The sequence below is a fragment of the Cyclopterus lumpus genome, chromosome 12, assembly GCF_009769545.1.
Source record: "Cyclopterus lumpus isolate fCycLum1 chromosome 12, fCycLum1.pri, whole genome shotgun sequence".
NCBI lineage: Eukaryota > Metazoa > Chordata > Actinopteri > Perciformes > Cyclopteridae > Cyclopterus > Cyclopterus lumpus.
In genome coordinates this window covers 3313339-3335378 of record NC_046977.1, presented here as the reverse complement: position 1 = coordinate 3335378, position 22040 = coordinate 3313339, and the positions used below count along the sequence as shown (strand labels likewise).

The following is a 22040-nucleotide window of genomic DNA, read 5'->3' as shown; positions in this document are numbered from 1 at the left end:
ATTTTGAAAGGTCAGTTGATTGTGTAAATAATGATGAGGTCGTTCTAATGTGACCAATATGGCATGTTAGCATGTTAGCATTAGCTTAAAGCTCCTCTATGCTGACATTACAAAACTAACGAATTTGGGTTTGGACAACAGAACCTCAACAACAGAACCACAACCACCACTACAACAGAACCACAACAACCACAACATAACCACAACAACAGAACCACAACAACAGAACCACAACCACCACTACAACAGAACCACAACAACCACAAAATAACCACAACAACAGAACCTCAACAACAGAACCACAACCACCACTACAACAGAACCACAACAACCACAACATAACCACAACAACAGAACCACAACAACAGAACCTCAACAGCGGAACCTCAACAACAGAACCACAACAGCAGAACCTCAACAACAGAACCACAACAGCAGAACCTCAACAGCAGAACCTCAACAACAGAACCACAACAACAGAACCACAGCAACAGAACCACCGATATGAGTATTGATAATGAACAGAACAGAACCGATAAGAGTATTGATCAGGAACAGAACTGATAAGAATACTTGATAAGGAACAGAACCGAACCGATAAGAGTATTGATAAGGAACCAACCGATTAGAGTATTGATAAGGAACCAAAACCAATAAGACTATTGATCAGGAACCAACCGATTAGAGTATTGATAAGGAACCAAACCAATAAGACTATTGATCAGGAACCAACCGATTAGAGTATTGATAAGGAACCAAACCAATAAGACTATTGATAAGGAACCAACCGATTAGAGTATTGATAAGAAACCAAACCAATAAGACTATTGATCAGGAACCAACCGATAAGAGTATTGATAAGGAACCAAACCAATAAGACTATTGATAAGGAACCAACCGATTAGAGTATTGATAAGGAACCAAACCAATAAGACTATTGATCAGGAACCAACCGATAAGAGTATTGATAAGGAACCAAACCAATAAGACTATTGATAAGGAACCAACCGATTAGAGTATTGATAAGGAACCAAACCAATAAGACTATTGATAAGGAACCAAACCGATAAGAGTATTGATCAGGAACCAAACCAATAAGACTATTGATCAGGAACCAACCGATTAGAGTATTGATAAGGAACCAAACCGATTAGAGTATTGATAAGGAGTAATAGTATCAGTAAAATCCTAAATTTCCGATTGCGATACACATTTGGTTCAATACATTATCTGATTATAGATATGGAATACATCTTCTTCCTGTCGTCTCATTGTGTGACGTTGTTATTGATCGTGGCTGAGTGGAGCTGTCCGGTGCTGAACGTGGTTTCAGGCCGGAGTCGTTATGTTGAACAGTCTTTGGATGAATTCATTCCTAAACTACAGTTATATAAAACACACTCGGTGCCTCATCTTCCTCAGAAAGTGGCGCACCCCCCCACAAACACACACATTCCTGGCGCCGGCGGTGACCTGAGCACGGTCTTTCACCTCCATTTGGAACTGTATATGTTTGATTCCTCCGGGGGGATGAAATGGAATCCGTCTCGCGAGACCTTCTTCTCTTCCCAGTAACAACCGGCAGACTCCCCCACTGGTTTGAAGCCAACAGATATTTACGAGGCGGTTGCGAAGGAAGCGAGCGGCAAAAACCTCTAAGAACTAACCCTGCCACGAAACCCTCTAGAAGTCTATGCTTCATGTGTTAAAGCTGCATTCTCTCCACTGACCACCAGGGGGGCGACTCCTCTGGTTGTATAGAAGTCTATGCTTCATGTGTTAAAGCTGCATTCTCTCCACTGACCACCAGGGGCGACTCCTCTGGTTGTATAGAAGTCTATGCTTCATGTGTTAAAGCTGCATTCTCTCCACTGACCACCAGGGGGCGACTCCTCTGGTTGTATAGAAGTCTAAGCTTCATGTTTAAAGCTGCATTCCTCTCTCCTGACCACCAGGGGGCGACTCCTCTGGTTGTATAGAAGTCTATGCTTCATGTGTTAAAGCTGCATTCTCTTTACTGACCACCAGGGGGCGACTACTCTGGTTGTATAGAAGTCTATGCTTCATGTGTTGAAGCTGCATTCTCTCTCCTGACCACCAGGGGGCAACTCCTCAGGTTGTATAGAAGTCTATGCTTCATGTGTTAAAGCTGCATTCTCTCTCCTGACCACCAGGGGGCGACTCCTCTGGTTGTATAGAAGTCTATGCGTCATGTGTTAAAGCTGCATTCTCTTTACTGACCACCAGGGGGCGACTACTCTGGTTGTATAGAAGTCTATGCTTCATGTGTTGAAGCTGCATTCTCTCTCCTGACCACCAGGGGGCAACTCCTCTGGTTGTATAGAAGTCTATGCTTCATGTGTTAAAGCTGCATTCTCTCTCCTGACCACCAGGGGCGACTCCTCTGGTTGTATAGAAGTCTATGCTTCATGTTTTAAAGCTGCATTCTCTCTCCTGACCACCAGGGGGTGACTCCTCTGGTTGTATAGAAGTCTATATAAATGACTCTACTTCTGTTGATTTATTCCCTCAGTAAACATAAGTTTATGGTTTCAAGTCTTCTTCATCATGTGTTCACCATCTTAGCTTAGCCTGTTAGCATGCTAACGTAGCTACTGATTCAGTGTCTTTAGTTCTGCAGGTTCTGGGTCCCGAAGCAAAGTATTGCACTAGAGGAAAAACAACAACGTTATTTCAGTTCCTCCACATTTCCATGTTTTAGTCTCCGCGTGGAGCGTTTGTGACGTAGTTGCATAAACACCCCGAGGAATCGTTGGTGTCTCCACTCTGTGGGCGGAAAGGTTTCCCACCGGATGTCTCAGAAAGGTCTAGAAGACGTCAGAACTGTCGTCTCAGACGTTCAAAGACGACCCGACGAGCCTTTTGTTTGCAGGACGGATGTGAATCGTGTGTTTGACATCAACAACCACAGATAAACACACACAGTGATAACACAACGCGTCGCTATCTCACGGACGTCCCTTCCTCCGGGCTCTGGAGAGCGTTCCAGGTCACCGAGCCGACGACCTCCGGCTGATAAGAAGTACTTCTCTTAGTCCGTGTACTATTACTACAGTATCCATGAAAAAGTGATGTACTGCCAACTAAAAGAATCAATATCAGTTAAAGTGAACGCTATATTTATCATATTTTCACCTCTTTGCTCTTCTGACAGCTGAAGCTGAGATCTTTGATCTCTCTAAACTCACCAGACTCCATTCATGAAACCAGTGATCTCCTTCTGTTAGTGTGTTTGTGTTGTTGGGAGACTTTAGTGAGTCTGAACTAACCTTTTAAACCGTGTTTCCCAAACACTGGGTCAAGACCCTCAAGTGGGTCGTCATAAAATAAAGTTCCCCTTTGAGCCACACGAGGGAGCCTGAATGTTTGCCACATTATGATCAATTGTAGCTGATTTATAATCTCTTCTTAATGGTTTACGTATTCAGGATAGCACGAGGTGATGAGGAGATGTTGTTAAAACCTTATAAATATCGGTCTCCAGAGAAAAAAGTGGGAAGAACCTCATGCACACACCTCCAAGGAAGTGGTGGTGTTAGGGTGGGGAAGTGTTTACGGTACGCGGGCCCGGGGTCCGCCTCAAATAGGCCGAGACAAAGAGCCCTCAGTGAGGAGCACAGTGGCTCTGTGAGCCGGGTAAGAGACGACCAATCGGGACGCTCCCCCCCCCCCCCCCCAGCCGTGACCTCGACTCTCCTGTATGAAGCTCAGTATTTCATCATCTTTTATTGAACCTAAGTGAAGGTACTTTCCCCCCCGATGGGCCGCCGCTGAAGAAACCTGATGATGGAGGACGTCGTTGACCTCTGACCTCGTAACGAATCTTCTGCCTTTGCTCCCAGAGACTCATCCTGATTATTAATCCTTTGAATGGCACAAAGACGCTCTGGAAGAGCAGATGATGTCATCCGTCACCCTGAACCCCCCCAACCTCCACCCCGATACGGCAGTTTACGGCGCTTTACGAGAGTCATTTATATAGACTTCTATACAACCAGAGGAGTCGCCCCCTGGTGGTCAGGAGAGAGAATGCAGCTTCAACACATGAAGCATAGACTTCTATACAACCAGAGGAGTCGACCCCTGGTGGTCAGGAGAGAGAATGCAGCTTTAACACATGAAGCATAGACTTCTATACAACCAGAGGAGTCGCCCCTGGTGGTCAGTAGAGAGAATGCAGCTTTAACACATGAAGCATAGACTTCTATACAACCAGAGGAGTCGCCCCCTGGTGGTCAGGAGAGAGAATGCATCTTTAACACTTGAAGCTTTGGCTTCACTTTAAAGAACCAGAGGTTGTTTATTTTAACCTTAAAGAAACTATTATCCTTGAGACGAGGAATGAACGCACCACGGTCACATGGTCTTCACTCACTTATATATATGTGTGTATATATATATAATTATATATATTTTACGTTGTCGCTCGTCTGAATTACATTTATTTGATCAGTGAACAAAGTCTGTTAATCTTTTCACTCTGAATAAATGTTTATATTTCCGCTAAACAGACTAAAATTTAGAAAATGTTCTCAAGAAGCTGCTGGCTATAAACAGTGGTAAAACTCACACACACACACACACACACACACACACACACACACACACACACACACACACACACACACTCTGACTATTTAGAGGAACATTTCCTTTAAAGCTGCGGCCAGTTACTGAACACAACAGACGTTTCTATTCATGAAGAGACTTCTTCTTAATTAACACTTAAACACACATTTTCCTGCTCAACAACAGAACAAACACGCACACATTCACTTAACCCCTTGTTTTCCTGATCACCGGCGGGTTGCACAAATCAAGGTTGGACTATGCTGTGAGTGTGTGTGAGTGAGTGTGTGTGTGTGTGTGTGTGTGTGTGTGTGTGTGTGTGTGTGTGTGTGTGTGTTGGGTGGCGGGTCAGGGTGGAGCCACCATGTCTCAGCCAGCACACAGAGCGGGTTGTTGGGCTGAAGCCGCTCGATGTTCTCGCCTCTAAATCACAACGTGAGAAAAACCTCCGTCCGTCGAGCGCAATTCATCCACGACTGAAGGAGAGTTGATCATAAAATGTCAATATGAACAATTACAAACAATCCTGTAAAAATACGCAGAATTATTACAAATATAATAATGCAGCTTCTACTTTGGTGTTTCTGCCTAATTGTGACGTAATTTCTTCCAAAAGCTTCATTCATCCAACTCCTAAAGCTAAGCTAAGCTTCAATGAACCACATTGGAAACATATTTAAATTGTTTATGAATTATATGAATCCGCTAATTTTAATGAATTATCTCATAAAACATATTGATTCCAAAGATTTCAAAATGTATCAACATGCACACAATATGTTTTAACAGTTATTTGAACTATTTGAGTGTGCCAAAGGCTTTTTGATAGTTTCATAGTATAAATATGTTCGTAGGTTTTGCTTATTGTGCGTAAATCCTATTTTTCTTACCAAAAAAGAAATTGATGACGTCATAATGAGTTTAATGAGCTCTCAGTGCAGTTTTTATTATAAATTTAAATCATGCCGCTGAGGGACGCCTGTTGAGAGTTAGATGAGGGAATAGACTGTACACGTGTTAGCGTAGCTTAGCATAAAGACTTTAACGTGACGGACAAGTCCGGCATACAACTCGCTGTAAAAAAACAAAAGAATGTTGCACAGATTAAACAAACAATATGTAATATATTGATAAGAGATAATTACGATATTATGCTATGAAAACAATACCAACTGTGAGTAAAAATAGAATATACGTAAAGTAGTGTTCTAGTATTATATACACTGTATTATTTTAGCGGATTATCATTCATAAACATGTTAAAGAGCTCACAGTAACTATGTTTTTTTATTAATATTCATATATCGATGTGCTAAATGTTATTCAGACTGAAGCTCTGACGACATAAACATTCAGTCTTTAAATCCACTCACAGTCCAACGAGCAGCTGGAAATATTCAAACCTCAACTCTTTACCAGCAGAACTAAAGAAGCACGAAGACCCAAACGTCAAACAAATAAACATCACACACACATAAACATCACACACAAACAAATAAACATCACACACAAACAAATAAACATCACACACAAATAAACATCACTCACAAACAAATAAACATCACACACAAACAAATAAACATCACACACAAACAAACATCACTCACAAACAAATAAACATCACACACAAATAAACATCACACACAAATAAACATCACACACAAACAAATAAACATCACACACAAATAAACATCACTCACAAATAAACATCACTCACAAACAAATAAACATCACACACAAACAAATAAACATCACACACAAACAAATAAACATCACACACAAATAAACATCACACACAAATAAACATCACACACAAATAAACATCACACACAAACAAATAAACATCACACACAAACAAACATCACTCACAAACAAATAAACATCACACACAAATAAACATCACACACAAACAAATAAACATCACACACAAATAAACATCACTCACAAATAAACATCACTCACAAACAAATAAACATCACACACAAACAAATAAACATCACACACAAACAAACATCACTCACAAACAAATAAACATCACACACAAACAAATAAACATCACACACAAACAAACATCACTCACAAACAAATAAACATCACACACAAATAAACATCACACACAAATAAACATCACACACAAACAAATAAACATCACACACAAATAAACACACAAATAAACATCACACACAAATAAACATCACACACAAACAAATAAACATCACACACAAACAAATAAACATCACTCACAAACAAATAAACATCACACACAAACACATAAACATCACACACACAAATAAACATCACACACAAATAAACATCACACACACAAATAAACATCACACACAAATAAACATCACACACACAAATAAACATCACACACAAACAAATAAACATCACACACAAACAAATAAATAAACATCACACACAAACAAATAAACATCACACACAAACAAATAAACATCACACACAAACAAATAAACATCACACACAAATAAACATCACACACACAAATAAACATCACACACAAATAAACATCACACACACAAATAAACATCACACACAAACAAATAAACATCACTCACAAACAAATAAACATCACTCACAAACAAATAAACATCACACACAAACAATGTAACTTTACCAGCTGACACGTATATTTACAGATATTAATAACGGGAATAGAAGAAGAACCTTTACAGATATTAATAACGGGAATAGGAGAAGAACCTTTACAGATATTAATAACGGGAATAGGAGAAGTACCTTTACAGATATTAATAACGGGAATAGGAGAAGTACCTTTACAGATATTAATAACGGGAATAGGAGAAGAACCTTTACAGATATTAATAACGGGAATAGGAGGAGTACCTTTACAGATATTAATAACGGGAATAGGAGGAGTACCTTTACAGATATTAATAACGGGAATAGGAGAAGAACCTTTACAGATATTAATAACGGGAATAGGAGAAGAACCTTTACAGATATTAATAACGGGAATAGGAGAAGTACCTTTACAGATATTAATAACGGGAATAGGAGAAGAACCTTTACAGATATTAATAACGGGAATAGGAGAAGAACCTTTACAGATATTAATAACGGGAATATAAGTACCTTTACAGATATTAATAACGGGAATAGGAGAAGTACCTTTACAGATATTAATAACGGGAATAGGAGAAGTACCTTTACAGATATTAATAACGGGAATAGGAGAAGAACCTTTACAGATATTAATAACGAGAATAGGAGAAGAACCTTTACAGATATTAATAACGGGAATAGGAGAAGTACCTTTACAGATATTAATAACGGGAATAGGAGAAGAACCTTTACAGATATTAATAACGGGAATAGAAGAAGTACCTTTACAGATATTAATAACGGGAATAGGAGAAGTACCTTTACAGATATTAATAACGGGAATATAAGTACCTTTACAGATATTAATAACGGGAATAGGAGAAGAACCTTTACAGATATTAATAACGGGAATAGGAGAAGAACCTTTACAGATATTAATAACGGGAATAGGAGAAGAACCTTTACAGATATTAATAACGGGAATAGGAGAAGAACCTTTACAGATATTAATAACGGGAATAGGAGAAGTACCTTTACAGATATTAATAACGGGAATAGGAGAAGAACCTTTACAGATATTAATAACGGGAATAGGAGAAGTACCTTTACAGATATTAATAACGGGAATAGGAGAAGTACCTTTACAGATATTAATAACGGGAATAGGAGAAGAACCTTTACAGATATTAAGAACGGGAATAGGAGGAGTACCTTTACAGATATTAATAACGGGAATAGGAGAAGTACCTTTACAGATATTAATAACGGGAATAGGAGAAGTACCTTTACAGATATTAATAACGGGAATAGGAGAAGTACCTTTACAGATATTAATAACGGGAATAGGAGGAGTACCTTTACAGATATTAATAACGGGAATAGGAGAAGAACCTTTACAGATATTAATAACGGGAATAGGAGAAGAACCTTTACAGATATTAATAACGGGAATAGAAGAAGTACCTTTACAGATATTAATAACGGGAATAGGAGAAGTACCTTTACAGATATTAATAACGGGAATAGGAGAAGTACCTTTACAGATATTAATAACGGGAATAGGAGAAGAACCTTTACAGATATTAATAACGGGAATAGGAGAAGTACCTTTACAGATATTAATAACGGGAATAGGAGAAGTACCTTTACAGATATTAATAACGGGAATAGGAGAAGAACCTTTACAGATATTAAGAACGGGAATAGGAGGAGTACCTTTACAGATATTAATAACGGGAATAGGAGAAGTACCTTTACAGATATTAATAACGGGAATAGGAGAAGTACCTTTACAGATATTAATAACGGGAATAGGAGAAGTACCTTTACAGATATTAATAACGGGAATAGGAGGAGTACCTTTACAGATATTAATAACGGGAATAGGAGGAGTACCTTTACAGATATTAATAACGGGAATAGGAGGAGTACCTGCTCAGGCCGATGCGCTTGCGGGTGAAGCTCTCCACTCTCCGGCGGTCAGGACGCAGAATGAAGCGCAGAAGGATTTACGCACCTCAAGGTACGACGACACGGGCGGCGTGTGTGTGTGTGTGTGTGTGTGTGTGTGTGTGTGTGTGTGTGTGTGTGTGTGTGTGTGTGTGTGTGTGGTGTGTGTGTGTGGTGTGTGTTGTTAGCCTCTCCTATTAAAGCTCAGTGTGTATTGGAGAGCAGCCAACATGTGCGCGTGCGTCGAGGTCGAGAGGGGTGCGCGCGCTCTGCTCGTGCAGGTGACATTTAATGGCAAACTTGTGCGCGTTCGTCTGTTCCAAAGTAAGAGCCCCAGCTTGTGGTCCGGTTGCATCACTGCGGACTGAAGTGATCCGCATCTCCGGGTTGTTGATTCAAACAAAGGGACCCAGCCCATGTTGCCCAATCCACCTCTGAGTCCCAGTCCCATAGACCAGGGGTTCCTGTGGCTTCTTTTACCAGTCACAGGTTTTAACCATTTCATCTTATTTCCAATGTGTTCAAAAAAATAAAAACTTTATTTATGTCCTGATACTGTACTCTGCTTCTGGAACCAAGTGTGAATAAAACAGGAAGTGTAACTGGTTTATCCCAGACAGCAGGGCTGTAGCAGGACTTCAGGAGGCCAAGGGGCCACATTGTTCTTATATATATATATATATTTTGACTATATGAAACTTAAATGACTTAGCTCCACCCCCTTTTGTCACGGCTGGTAGCAAAAAACTAAGATGGCGACGTCCAAAGTGCTGCACGTGAGGCTTCAAAACGCCCACAAACCCACTTCTTACTTTCTGTCTCTGGGAAGGAGCACTCTAAAGAAAGGTTCTTCGGCTTGTCCTCACAGAAGAGCTCTTCTTGGTTCCTGCTTAAAAAAGGTTTCACCTGGAACCCTTTCAGAGGGTTCGACCTAGAACCCAACATAAAGGGTAATACCGAGAACCTTCCATTAATGGTTACAGACAGAACCCTCTCTGGAGGTCGTATCCAGAACATTTCCACCTTCTCAGGGTGCTGACGAGAGCTCTTTTATATTCCATGGGTTTCACCTATACCCACACAGGGGTTCTAACCAAGAACCCCTTTTAATTTTAAGGGTCTCATCTAGAACTCAAATAGGGAGTTCTGCCATGGACCCTTCTATAATCAAGGGGTTTCATTTCGAACCCACCCCAAGGGGTTCTACTAATAACCTTTTTAATGTTCAAGAGCTTTATCTAGAACCCTAAAGAACCAACGCTGATGTTGTGCAGCTCAGGCCTATGGGGAAAAAAAAAAAGGTTCTTTGGATTAAACTAGTTCTGAATGGTATGGTACCCCCTTCTTCTTAAAAAAAAGGGTTCTTCATAAGCAAACGGTTCTGGTGGAACCTCAGCCCTTCAGGAAGAACCCGTTTGGAACCCTTATCTCTGAGAGTGTACGAGGCCGAGGCTGAATGTGACGCATCCCTCCTATGTTGACATCAGGGAGTCTTAATTAGGAACATTTCTTCCTGAGAACCTCAAGCTGTTTCAACAACATAGAGAACTCATCGTCTGACTCCGCCTCCGCCCGTTCCATCTCTGCCTGTGTGTGTTTCTCCACCGTTTATTGGATCCATGCAGTCATATATTTTACGATTAATCCACTTAAAATACATCCTTCTGGGGTGAAGACTGCTTTTCATCAGTCAACCAGATGAAAAGGCTCAGTTTGAACCCTGAAACCATCAAAGCCACAAGGTCCTCTCTCTCTCTCTCTCTCTTGACGGCCTTTAGACATGTTTAATAATCTAATGAGCTGCTTGATAAGCAACGAGATGCATTGGATCTGCAGGCCGACAGCACCACGAAGACCTTTACAGCAGAAGGTCAAGGTCGTAAAGAGGTGACGAGGTCGAGGGCTTCCTCTGAGAGAGAGAATCCAGTTGGCTGCAGACACACAAACACGTCACCTGTCAATCGAGGCTGAACACTCTTCTGATGAGGACTCTGAAGCTGGTTTGATCTTCTGATGAGGACTCTGAAGCTGGTTTGATCTTCTGATGAGGACTCTGGAGCTGGTTTGATCTTCTGATGAGGACTCTGGAGCTGGTTTGATCTTCTGATGAGGACTCTGGAGCTGGTTTGATCTTCTGATGAGGACTCTGGAGCTGGTTTGATCTTCTGATGAGGACTCTGGAGCTGGATTGATCTTCTGATGAGGACTCTGGAGCTGGTTTGATCTTCTGATGAGGACTCTGGAGCTGGTTTGATCTTCTGATGAGGACTCTGGAGCTGGTTTGATCTTCTGATGAGGACTCTGGAGCTGGTTTGATCTTCTGATGAGGACTCTGGAGCTGGTTTGATCTTCTGATGAGGACTCTGGAGCTGGTTTGATCTTCTGATGAGGACTCTGGAGCTGGTTTGATCTTCTGATGAGGACTCTGGAGCTGGTTTGTAGCGTATGACACACTTTATTTATTTAAACGGACTCTTCTGGTTTCAGGTTCTCCATCAGATGTTGGAACCTGCAGATTTGTTACAAATATATATAATTATTATATATATATATATATATATAATTATATATACATTATTTATGTACATATATATAATATATGTATATATATTATAATTATATATATATTATATATATTTATATATACATATATATTATATATACATACATATAATATACTGTATATGTATATATTATATGTATATTTAATATACATATAATATATGTATATACACATATATATTATATATACATACATATAATATATATATATATATGTATTCTATATATATGTAAATATAATATATATATATATTAAATATATATATAATGTATATATATGTCTATTGAATCTCTGTCAGTCAGTCTGCTGCGACATATTTAGTCCACTCGGACCACTAATAATAAACGTTATGTTTTAATGTAATAAAACATTATGTTTTAATGTAATAAAACGTTATGTTTTAATCTAATAAAACATTATGTTTTAATGTAATAAAAGGTTATGTTTTAATGTAATAAAAGGTTATGTTTTAATGTAATAAAACGTTATGTTTTAATGTAATAAAAGGTTATGTTTTGGCATCAGAAACACACCCTCTTGGGCTCAAAGAGACTCCGTTAAGTACGTAAAAAGCTTGTTAATAACATAACTTCTCAATAAGTGAACTCTTTGGGACACAGACTTGTAAATGTTCCTGTTAGTTGTTGTTTTCTTTGTTGTTCTGCGTGAAGCTCGGAGGTGGACCGGCGGGCCGTGTGCAGAGGGAGGGGGGGATGGGGGGGGGGGGGGACAGGGGTCTTTGTGCTGCTTCAGGGTGGGGTTCAGGTTTTAATGACACAAACGCACACACATGCCAAACACTGACACTTTGACACACTGCCGCCCCCCCGACTCCTCCACCGGCTGGTAGAGCTCCATTCATGCTTTACACGCTCATTGTGTTTTTCTTTTCTAGTAAAAAAATAACCTCCTGAAGCCTCGGCCTCCATCTTTGTTTATGGATACATAACTTTGATTTTGACTGATTTGAGCAAAAACGTGGATTTTGTTTGTTGCTTTATCTGCCTTTAAATGAGAAGTAGCTGTCATAAAAGAGAGAAATATTGTTTTTTTTTAATGTTTTGATGTAATGAATGTATTCAAATGCAACAAATTGATACATTTTATTGTTTAAATAAAACCACCAAAATGTCACATTTCTGATAAAAGTCGTTTTAATTGAGTTCATGATCATCTCAAACAAGTCTTAACTCTTCAGTGTTAGTAAATGATATACGATGAGTTATTAATAACGTTAATAGATTATAAAATCGTGATTTCCTTTAAGAAAAAAGGAATCATTTTTATGTGAAAATGATTTAATCTTCACACTAAAAACGTTCCATAAAATCCACGATTATAATCCATCCTCAGAGAACAACGCACGCTTGTGTTCACGACCATCAATAATGAAATGAAGCTAACGCATTGAGCCACATCTGAAGCTCAGACCTCCTGCGGGGCCCTGATCCAGGTCCTCCGTAGACCTGCTCTAAGGGGACTGAATCAGACTTCTGTTCCAGGAGTCCAACACAAGCTGCTTTCTGTCAGTTTACACCGAACCCTCACATGTGGCTTCCTCAGAAGAAACCTCTGTGCAGCCCCCCCCCCCCCCCCCCCTCCAGTCTGGAGGTTCACACACAGGACAGCAGCAGCCTTCTGACCTCACATGGACTTTAAATCCCACCAGCTCGTGTTTTAAATGATTTCGTACAGTCACACTTCTTTGATCCACTGTGACATCTCAACATCTGGATCAGGTCAGATCTCCGGACCCCAGACCTGGTCCGGGACCACGTCGTCCAGGGAGTCCTCTGCCCCGCTTTGCTGGTCGACGTCTTCACCCTCCGAAGGGCGCGCACACTTTTTACATGATTTATTGCACACTTACTTCAGGAACCGAACGGTGGCTTTCCTTCACACCCGACACGTTTAATGTTTATTTTACTACTTTGGCTATTTACGTCTGTAGATTTCCCCTAAATTCACAAAATGTTATACAAAACAACCACAAAGAAAATAACCCCAAAGAGATACAAAACAACCACAAAGAAAATAACCCCAAAGAGATACAAAACAACCACAAAGACACACACAGTGTATTCGTATAACCCCAAAAAGATACAAAACAACCACAAAGACACACACAGTGTATTCGTATAACCCCAAAAAGATACAAAACAACCACAAAGACACACACACAACTACAGGAAGACTCAAAGTGACTACAAATAGACAGAAAGCATCCACAAAGAGAACTGAAACAAACAAACAAAAACACACAAGACACAAAAATGCACAAAGAGCAACGTGAAGTCTGTGGATTATGTCTTTTTTTTTGTGTTTTTAAAGCTGTAATCTCAGATACAGACATCTCAAGTATGTAAATAAATAAATGTTCCTTTTTATCTCAACTCGTAAAACAAATCCAGCACATTTGTGTAAATTCAGTCAATGATTTTGATCAGTTTTCATGAGCAACATGTTGTTATTGATGCTGAGTTCGCTTCTTTATTCTTAAGGTGGTGGTTGATGACGGAGAGCAGCACAGAAGAGGGAGCGGTCACATGACGCCATCCTGGAGGAGGAAGACGAGGAGGAAGACGAGTCCTCTATCATCAACGCACACATGTGCAGCAGGAGACTCTGAGATAAGGAGGCCCAGCTGCTCCCGTCCTTCACTTCAGTGGTGGGAAGCACACGATAATGGTGGAGAGGAAATGATGTCATGGGTCAGGGGGGGTCCATGTGGACGGGGAGGATTAGCCCACCACCATGGGAAAAATGTTTATTAGATATATATTCTAGTTGTCTAGTGGAGGATTTATGGGCCGGTGACCTGAAGGAGACGTGTGAGGAAACACAGAGGATACTTTGTATACTTTATTCAGTCACAAGACACACGTTAAATATGTATATTTAGTTTTCTATATTTAATGGATTAATCTGTTGGAACAGAGAAGACGAGCCAACGAGGGTTCAGTCAGCAGCTCTGTGAGGCTGAAGCTAACATGCTAATGTTGCACAGCTTAGTTAGCTTCCTGTTAGCTCTCCCCCTCTATCTGCCTATTTCCTCCCCCTCCCTCTATCTCCCCATCTATCTGCCTCCCCTCCCCCCTCTTCCTCTAACTCCCCCTCTACCTCCCTCTCTGTCTCTCCATCTATCTGCCTCTTTCTCCCCTTTATCTCCCCCCCTTTTCCTCTTTCTCCCACTTTTCCTCTATCCCTCCTCTATATCCCCATCTGTCTCCCCCTCTTTCTCCCACTTTTCCTCTATCCCCCCTATCTCCCCCTCTTTCTCCATCCCTCTGTGTGTCTCTTGGAGTATTTCTACACCCTAGAACCTTTTTATCCGAATACTCCTGTAACTGTACTAACGTTCCTCCGTTCCTCCACGAGGGGGCGCTAGTGCGACACTGAGGAAACCGTCTGCCTTTAAAATCGCAAAAAGAAGAAGAAGAGGAACGCAATGCCTCTGACACGGACCAATCACAGCTCACCATCCCGCTGCGTAGTGACGAGCAACCAATAGGAAGCTTCTCCGTGAGCGCGGCTCTGTTTGTTGTTGCGTCGCTATCAGAAACATCCGCGTGTTTAGCGACAATAACGTGTCGTTTCAGCGCTTTAAACGCACATCAATCCGCCCGAAATGAGTCTGTCTTTCAGGTAAAACCTCCGTCTCTGCGCCGCTGGTGTTAATTTCATCAACACGGCCCACTTTAATGCTCCAGGCCGTAAGCTAGCGGTAGCATGTTCAGCTAGCTAGCTAGCTGCTGCTGCAGCTTCTTACGTCTAACTGTTTATTTAATTATTCATAAACATTTTATTTAAAGGTTTTGATTGCAGGATTTTTTTTTGTATTTGCACAGTGTTGTAGCACTCAAAATATGTGAGGGAACTGATTACCAGAGAATATTTAATATAATATTTATTCAAGTCATTGTAATATTTAGTCATGGTAAAAGTTAATATTAAGTTATATATATATATATATATATATATATATATATATATTATACCAGAATGATTTTTCTTTTTGTTTATTCTTAAATCAAATATTTATATTTTGTATACACACGTTTGTTTTGATCAGAATCAGGATAGGATTGACGAGGTGAAAGGTCCATAACAATATACATAGACATAAAACAAAACAATAAAAAATAAACGTGCAATAATCGAGACGTTTCAAGATAAATATGGTAAACAACAACCAGATAACAGTACTTCCTGCCCTCCTGCCAGAGGGGGCGGATACCACAGCTATCTTAAAATAATATCTAAATACTCTGAAGGTTCCATGTTTGGAGTCAGCGGCTGTGAATCTGTGTTAAAGTAGAACTCAACTCTGCCTTCTGTTTATTCCAGGACTGAACTCGCGGCAGACAAAACCAAACGCAAGAAGAGGAGAGAGCTCACGGAGGACCAGAAACATGAAATCAAAGAAGCCTTCGAGCTGTTCGACACCGACAAAGATAAAGAAATCGATTACCACGAACTGAAGGTGAAAACACAAATATCATCGAAGCAGCAAAGTACGGCCGTAAGCAAGTTATCAAATGGATGTAATTAAGTTAGATGTCATTTCATATCTCGATATTTATCACAATATAGCATGTTTTATAGGGATAAAAATACACGTTTTTTGTATTCTCCTGTAAGAATTAAGTTTCTGACATAAAAAGTACTCTCAAACCATACTCTGTGAACGCCACCAGGTGGCGATGCGTGCGCTCGGCTTCGAGGTGAAGAAAGTGGACGTCCTGAAGATCCTTAAAGACTACGACAGAGAGGGAAACGGGAAGATATCGTTTGAGGATTTCAATGAAGTCGGTGAGTTCGGCTCCTCGGTTTCCATGGAGACGCTCTTTAGTTCAATTCAGTTTGTTTTGTCACGCCCAACATTACAAATTACAAACTCTCCTCAGACTGTTTTACAATCTGTCCACGTACGACATCCTCTGACCTTTGACCCTCACATCCTCTGACCTTTGACCCTCACATCAAAACGGGAACAACTCTCCCAAAAAAACCTTTAAGGGGGAAAAAGGGCAGAAAGCTCAGAGAGAGCAACGGAGGAGGAGCCGCTATCAGGATGGATAGAAGTACAATAGATGTCATGTGACCAGAAGTACAATAGATGTCATGTGACCAGAAGTACAATAGATGTCATGTGACTAGAAGTACAATAGATGTCATGTGACCAGAAGTACAATAGATGTCATGTGACCAGAAGTACAATAGATGTCATGTGACTAGAAGTACAATAGATGTCATGTGACCAGAAGTACAATAGATGTGATGTGACCAGAAGTACAATAGATGTGATGTGACCAGAAGTACAATAGATGTCATGTGACTAGAAGTACAATAGATGTCATGTGACCAGAAGTACAATAGATGTCATGTGACTAGAAGTACAATAGATGTCATGTGACCAGAAGTACAATAGATGTCATGTGACCAGAAGTACAATAGATGTGATGTGACTAGAAGTACAATAGATGTCATGTGACCAGAAGTACAATAGATGTGATGTGACCAGAAGTACAATAGATGTGATGTGACCAGAAGTACAATAGATGTCATGTGACTAGAAGTACAATAGATGTCATGTGACCAGAAGTACAATAGATGTCATGTGACCAGAAGTACAATAGATGTCATGTGACCAGAAGTACAATAGATGTCATGTGACCAGAAGTACAATAGATGTGATGTGACCAGAAGTACAATAGATGTGATGTGACCAGAAGTACAATAGATGTGATGTGACTAGAAGTACAATAAATGTCATGTGACCAGAAGTACAATAGATGTGATGTGACTAGAAGTACAATAGATGTGATGTGACTAGAAGTACAATAGATGTCATGTGAAGGTCTAGATAGAACCAGGACCAGAGTCCAGATAGTACCAGGTCCCATGTAAACCTGTAGCGGTCTCTGCAGTGACCGATCGGATCCTGGACCGGGACCCCAGGGAGGAGGTCTCGAAGGCCTTCAAGCTGTTCGACGACGACGAGTCCGGAAGGATCGGCCTGAGGAACCTGAGGAGAGTCGCTCGAGAGCTCGGGGAGGACGTGAGCGACGAGGAGCTGCGGAGCATGATCCACGAGTTCGATGCCGACGGGGACGGAGAAAGTAAGTCCATGTACTACGAGGAGTACTGTGTTGTACTAGTACTACGAGTGAGCACTGTGTTGTACTAGTACTACGAGGAGCACTGTGTTGTACTAGTACTACGAGGAGTACTGTGTTGTACTAGTACTACGAGGAGCACTGTGTTGTACTAGTACTACGAGGAGTACTATGAGGAGTACTGTGTTGTACTAGTACTACGAGGAGCACTGTGTTGTACTAGTACTACGAGGAGCACTGTGTTGTACTAGTACTACGAGGAGTACTATGAGGAGCACTGTGTTGTACTAGTACTACGAGGAGCACTGTGTTGTACTAGTACTACGAAGGAGTACTATGAGGAGTACTGTGTTGTACTAGTACTACGAGGAGCACTGTGTTGTACTAGTACTACGAGGAGTACTGTGTTGTACTAGTACTACGAGTAGGTGTTGTACTAGTACTACGAGGAGTACTACGAGAAGCACTGTGTTGTACTAGTACTACGAGTAGGTGTTGTACTAGTACTACGAGGATGTACTGTGTTGTACTAGTACTACGAGGAGTACTACGAGGAGCACTGTGTTGTACAGTACTACGTGTAGGTGTTGTACTAGTACTACGAGGAGTACTGTGTTGTACTAGTACTACGAGTAGTTTTGTGTTAGATTAGTACTACAAGTAGTATTATGTTGTATAATACTTTCTCCTCCCTCCTCCCTCCTCCCTCCTCTCTCCTCCCTCCTTTCTCCTTTCTCCTCTCTCCTCTCTCCTCTCATCCTCTCTCCTCTCTCCTCTCTCCTCCCTCCTTTCTCCTCTCTCCTCTCTCCTCTCTCATTTCTCCTCTCTCCTTTCTCCTCTCTCCTCCCTCATTTCTCCTCTCTCCTTTCTCCTCTCTCCTCTCTCATATCTCCTCTCTCATTTCTCCTCACTCCTTTCTCCTCTCTCCTCTCTCCTCTCTCCTCCCTCCTTCCTCCTCTCTCCTCTCTCATTTCTCCTCTCTCCTTTCTCCTCTCTCCTCCCTCATTTCTCCTCTCTCCTTTCTCCTCTCTCCTCTCTCATTTCTCCTCTCTCATTTCTCCTCCCTCCTTTCTCCTCTCTCCTCTCTCCTCCCTCCTCTCTCCTCTCTCATTTCTCCTCTCTCCTCTCTCCTCTCTCATTTCTCCTCTCTCCTCTCTCCTCTCTCATTTCTCCTCCCTCCTCTCTCCTTTCTCATTTCTCCTCTCTCCTCTCTCATTTCTCCTCTCTCATTTCTCCTCCCTCTCTCCTCTCTCCTCTCTCCTCTCTCCTTTACTCCTCTCTCCTCCCTCCTTTCTCCTCTCTCCTCTCTCCTCTCTCATTTCTCCTCTCTCCCTCTCTCCTCTCTCCTTTCTCCTTTCTCCTCCCTCCTCTCTCCTTTCTCCTTTCTCCTCTCTCCTCTCTCATTTCTCCTCTCTCCTCTCTCATTTCTCCTCCCTCCTCTCTCCTCTCTCCTTTCTCCTCTCTCCTCCCTCCTCTCTCCTCTCTCCTCTCTCCTCTCTCCTCTCTCCTCCCCATCCTCTCTCCTTTCTCCTTTCTCCTCTCTCCTCTCTCATTTCTCCTCTCTCCTCTCTCATTTCTCATTCTCCTCTCTCCTCTCTCATTTCTCCTCTCTCATATCTCCTCTCTCATTTCTCCTCTCTCCTCTCTCCTCCTCCTCTCTCCTGTCTCCTTTCTCCTCTCTCCTCTCTCATTTCTCCTCTCTCCTCTCTCCTCTCTCATTTCTCCTTTCTCCTTTCTCCTCTCTCCTCTCTCATTTCTCCTCTCTCCTCTCTCATTTCTCCTCCCTCCTCCCTCCTCTCTCCTCTCTCCTCCTCTCCTCTCTCCTCTCTCCTCTCTCCTCTCTCCTCCCTCCTTTCTCCTCTCTCCTAAGCACATCTAAGACGTCACTTGGAACTTTCACAGATTAAAACATGGCATTGTTTTGTTTTGTGTAGACTTTAAATGAACCATTGAATTGACTTAATAGATTTAATAATCTACAGATGAATTAATAATGAAGATATTTCCCCAGTAAACCTGGAGGAGTTCCACTCCATCATGACCGGAGACTCCTGACGAGACGTTGCTGAGCGAAGGTAAACGAAGTGGAGCTGGAAGAGTTTTATATTTCACGTTAAAGGACCTTTTTATGACGCTTTGTTTGTGTCTCCTGAAGATTGTTGTTGTTGTTGTTGACGACGTCAATTTCAAATCTACTCTACTAAATTCACATATTCCCCTCAAAGGTGGAGAATATTTCAGGGTTGTGTGAAGTTGTTGTTGTTTACGTTTCCAGATTTGATCACTTTGATCGACTCCAAAATGACAAACAGGAAGTGAGTCAATCTCTAACAAACATTTCAGACTTGTTTGTTTTTTGCAGTTTACGCAACGTGAATGTTTGAGTGATATTTATTTGGTATAAAACAATAAATCGATTTGTCCCAAACACTTTGTTTGTCAATATGTACCTTTTCAATCCCAAAGAAATTATTGCAAAAGTCAAAATATACAAAATAAATGTCTCAAATAAAACTTAAGAAGAGTCGTATAGTTCGTGTCTCTTTGTGGTTGTTTTGTTGTTGTTTTTGTCTCTTTTTTTTGGGGTTGTTTTGCATGAATTGTCGTCTTCGTGGGTCTTTTGTAGTTGTTTTACTCTTCTTCGTATGATTTGCATTTGTTTTGAGTTATTTCTACTCTTTTTGGTTGTTTTGCGTATATTTGTGGTCATTGTTAAAGCCCCCCCCCCCCCCCTCTGGCGTTTATCAATAACAATGTGGATGATATAAAATGAGGACTTCAGCTCAAGCATAGTGACAATAAGTGTATTTGTTCCAGGCTGAGATGCAGATGTCTGATATAGATATATATATATATATATATGCGTGTTAATCCGCCCTGCAGTTCTTTACGCGACCACCAGAGGGAGACGCTTCCCTCACGACTCCTCCTGAAGCCTAAACGTCACATGACACTGAACAGCTGATCTGTCTTCTGTTCCTTTTTAAGGCACGAACATAAATCAGAGCGGTTTCGTTTGAGTTTCCGTCTCTATGAAGATTCATAATTTAATTAAAAAGCTTGCAGTGGTTTTCTGAAGTGATGATAAAGAGGAGCAGCTGTACGTCTGATGTCAACGTCAACAAACGACGTCTCTGCGTCAAATGATTAATGGAACCCTTTCTCTCGGGGAGCTGATGTTTAAAACCACAAATCTAAACAAAGGGAACTCAGAGAAATCCCAGAAGATGATGAATGTGTTGAAATAATAAAGCGAGATGCAGAATCCCGACCACGAAAACCCCCTTGAGGCGGATCCTGCTGAGCTCCCTGTTATTTGCCTCCCGCAGACCGTTAACACGTGGACTTAGATGAAGGTCTCCGGTCTCTGATGACATCGTCGCTCACGTGACGAGGAGGACGGCGGGTCAGCTAACCGTGTTTGCGTTGGTAACGACTTCAGCCAATCACGCGATGACAGAGCGGCGGCCGCGGTGGCTTTTTCTCCCGTTGACGGAGGTTTTTAAAAGTTTCTGAGGGAGACGAATGAAAAACCAAGTCAGAAACGCACAAACACAGACACACAAGTGACCGTGTTGGATAAAGGAACTCTTCATCCTTCAGTTTATCATAAACATTCATCATCACATAAAGGAACTCTTCATCCTTCAGTTTATCATAAACATTCATCATCACATAAAGGAACTCTTCATCCTTCAGTTTATCATAAAGTAAAGTGAAGTACCTTTAAATATGTACTTGAGTACTTGAGTACTCGGCCACATTCCTCTACGGGGATCGTGTGTGAGCGCGTTGACGCTGAAGGTCGCTGTTGGCGATCAGAACCTGAATCTGGTCTGGGATCAGGGGCAGGCTTCAGGACTTGCCCTTGCTCCGCACATGCTCAGCTGTCGGGTCTCTGGACCGGAGCGACGCTCCCGAAATAACTCGGCCCGGTTCCTCCCCGGTTACAACCTAGACGACGCCCCCTTGTGGGGGTTTTCCCCGGCTGGACGACGTCTGCGTTTCGCTCGTAATCGTCTGTTTTGATGAGATTTCTATAAATACGGCCCGTCGGCTGATCTACGGTCAGTTTGATTAGCGGAGGGTTCGCTCAGCTCCGCATTTAGACGAGCTAATGGGAAGAGAACTTTGATGTTAGGACTTTACCAGCACATCAAGCTGCATTCTCTCTCCTAACCACCAGGGGGCGACTCCTCTGGTTGTATAGAAGTCTATGCTTCATGTGTTAA

At 41.4% G+C, this 22040-nt stretch overlaps 2 protein-coding genes across 2 annotated transcripts in view; one reads left to right on the top strand and one right to left on the bottom strand.

Moving 5' to 3' along the window:
- The window catches only part of LOC117740690 (hyaluronan and proteoglycan link protein 1-like), a 19492-nt gene extending 6945 nt beyond the window's left edge, over positions 1-12547 (bottom strand). The window contains 2 exon segments of the mRNA XM_034547221.1: positions 11081-11557; positions 12495-12547. Coding sequence (XP_034403112.1) covers positions 11081-11557; positions 12495-12547 — 530 coding nt within the window.
- Positions 12548-15190: 2643 nt separating this feature from the next.
- cetn3 (centrin 3) lies at positions 15191-20238 on the top strand. The gene is made up of 5 exons (XM_034546775.1): positions 15191-15334; positions 16037-16172; positions 16387-16501; positions 17620-17811; positions 19820-20238. Exons 1-5 carry the CDS (start codon positions 15318-15320, stop codon positions 19861-19863), a joined length of 504 nt encoding a protein of 167 aa, XP_034402666.1. The 5' UTR covers positions 15191-15317; the 3' UTR covers positions 19864-20238.
- Positions 20239-22040: the final 1802 nt, after the last annotated feature.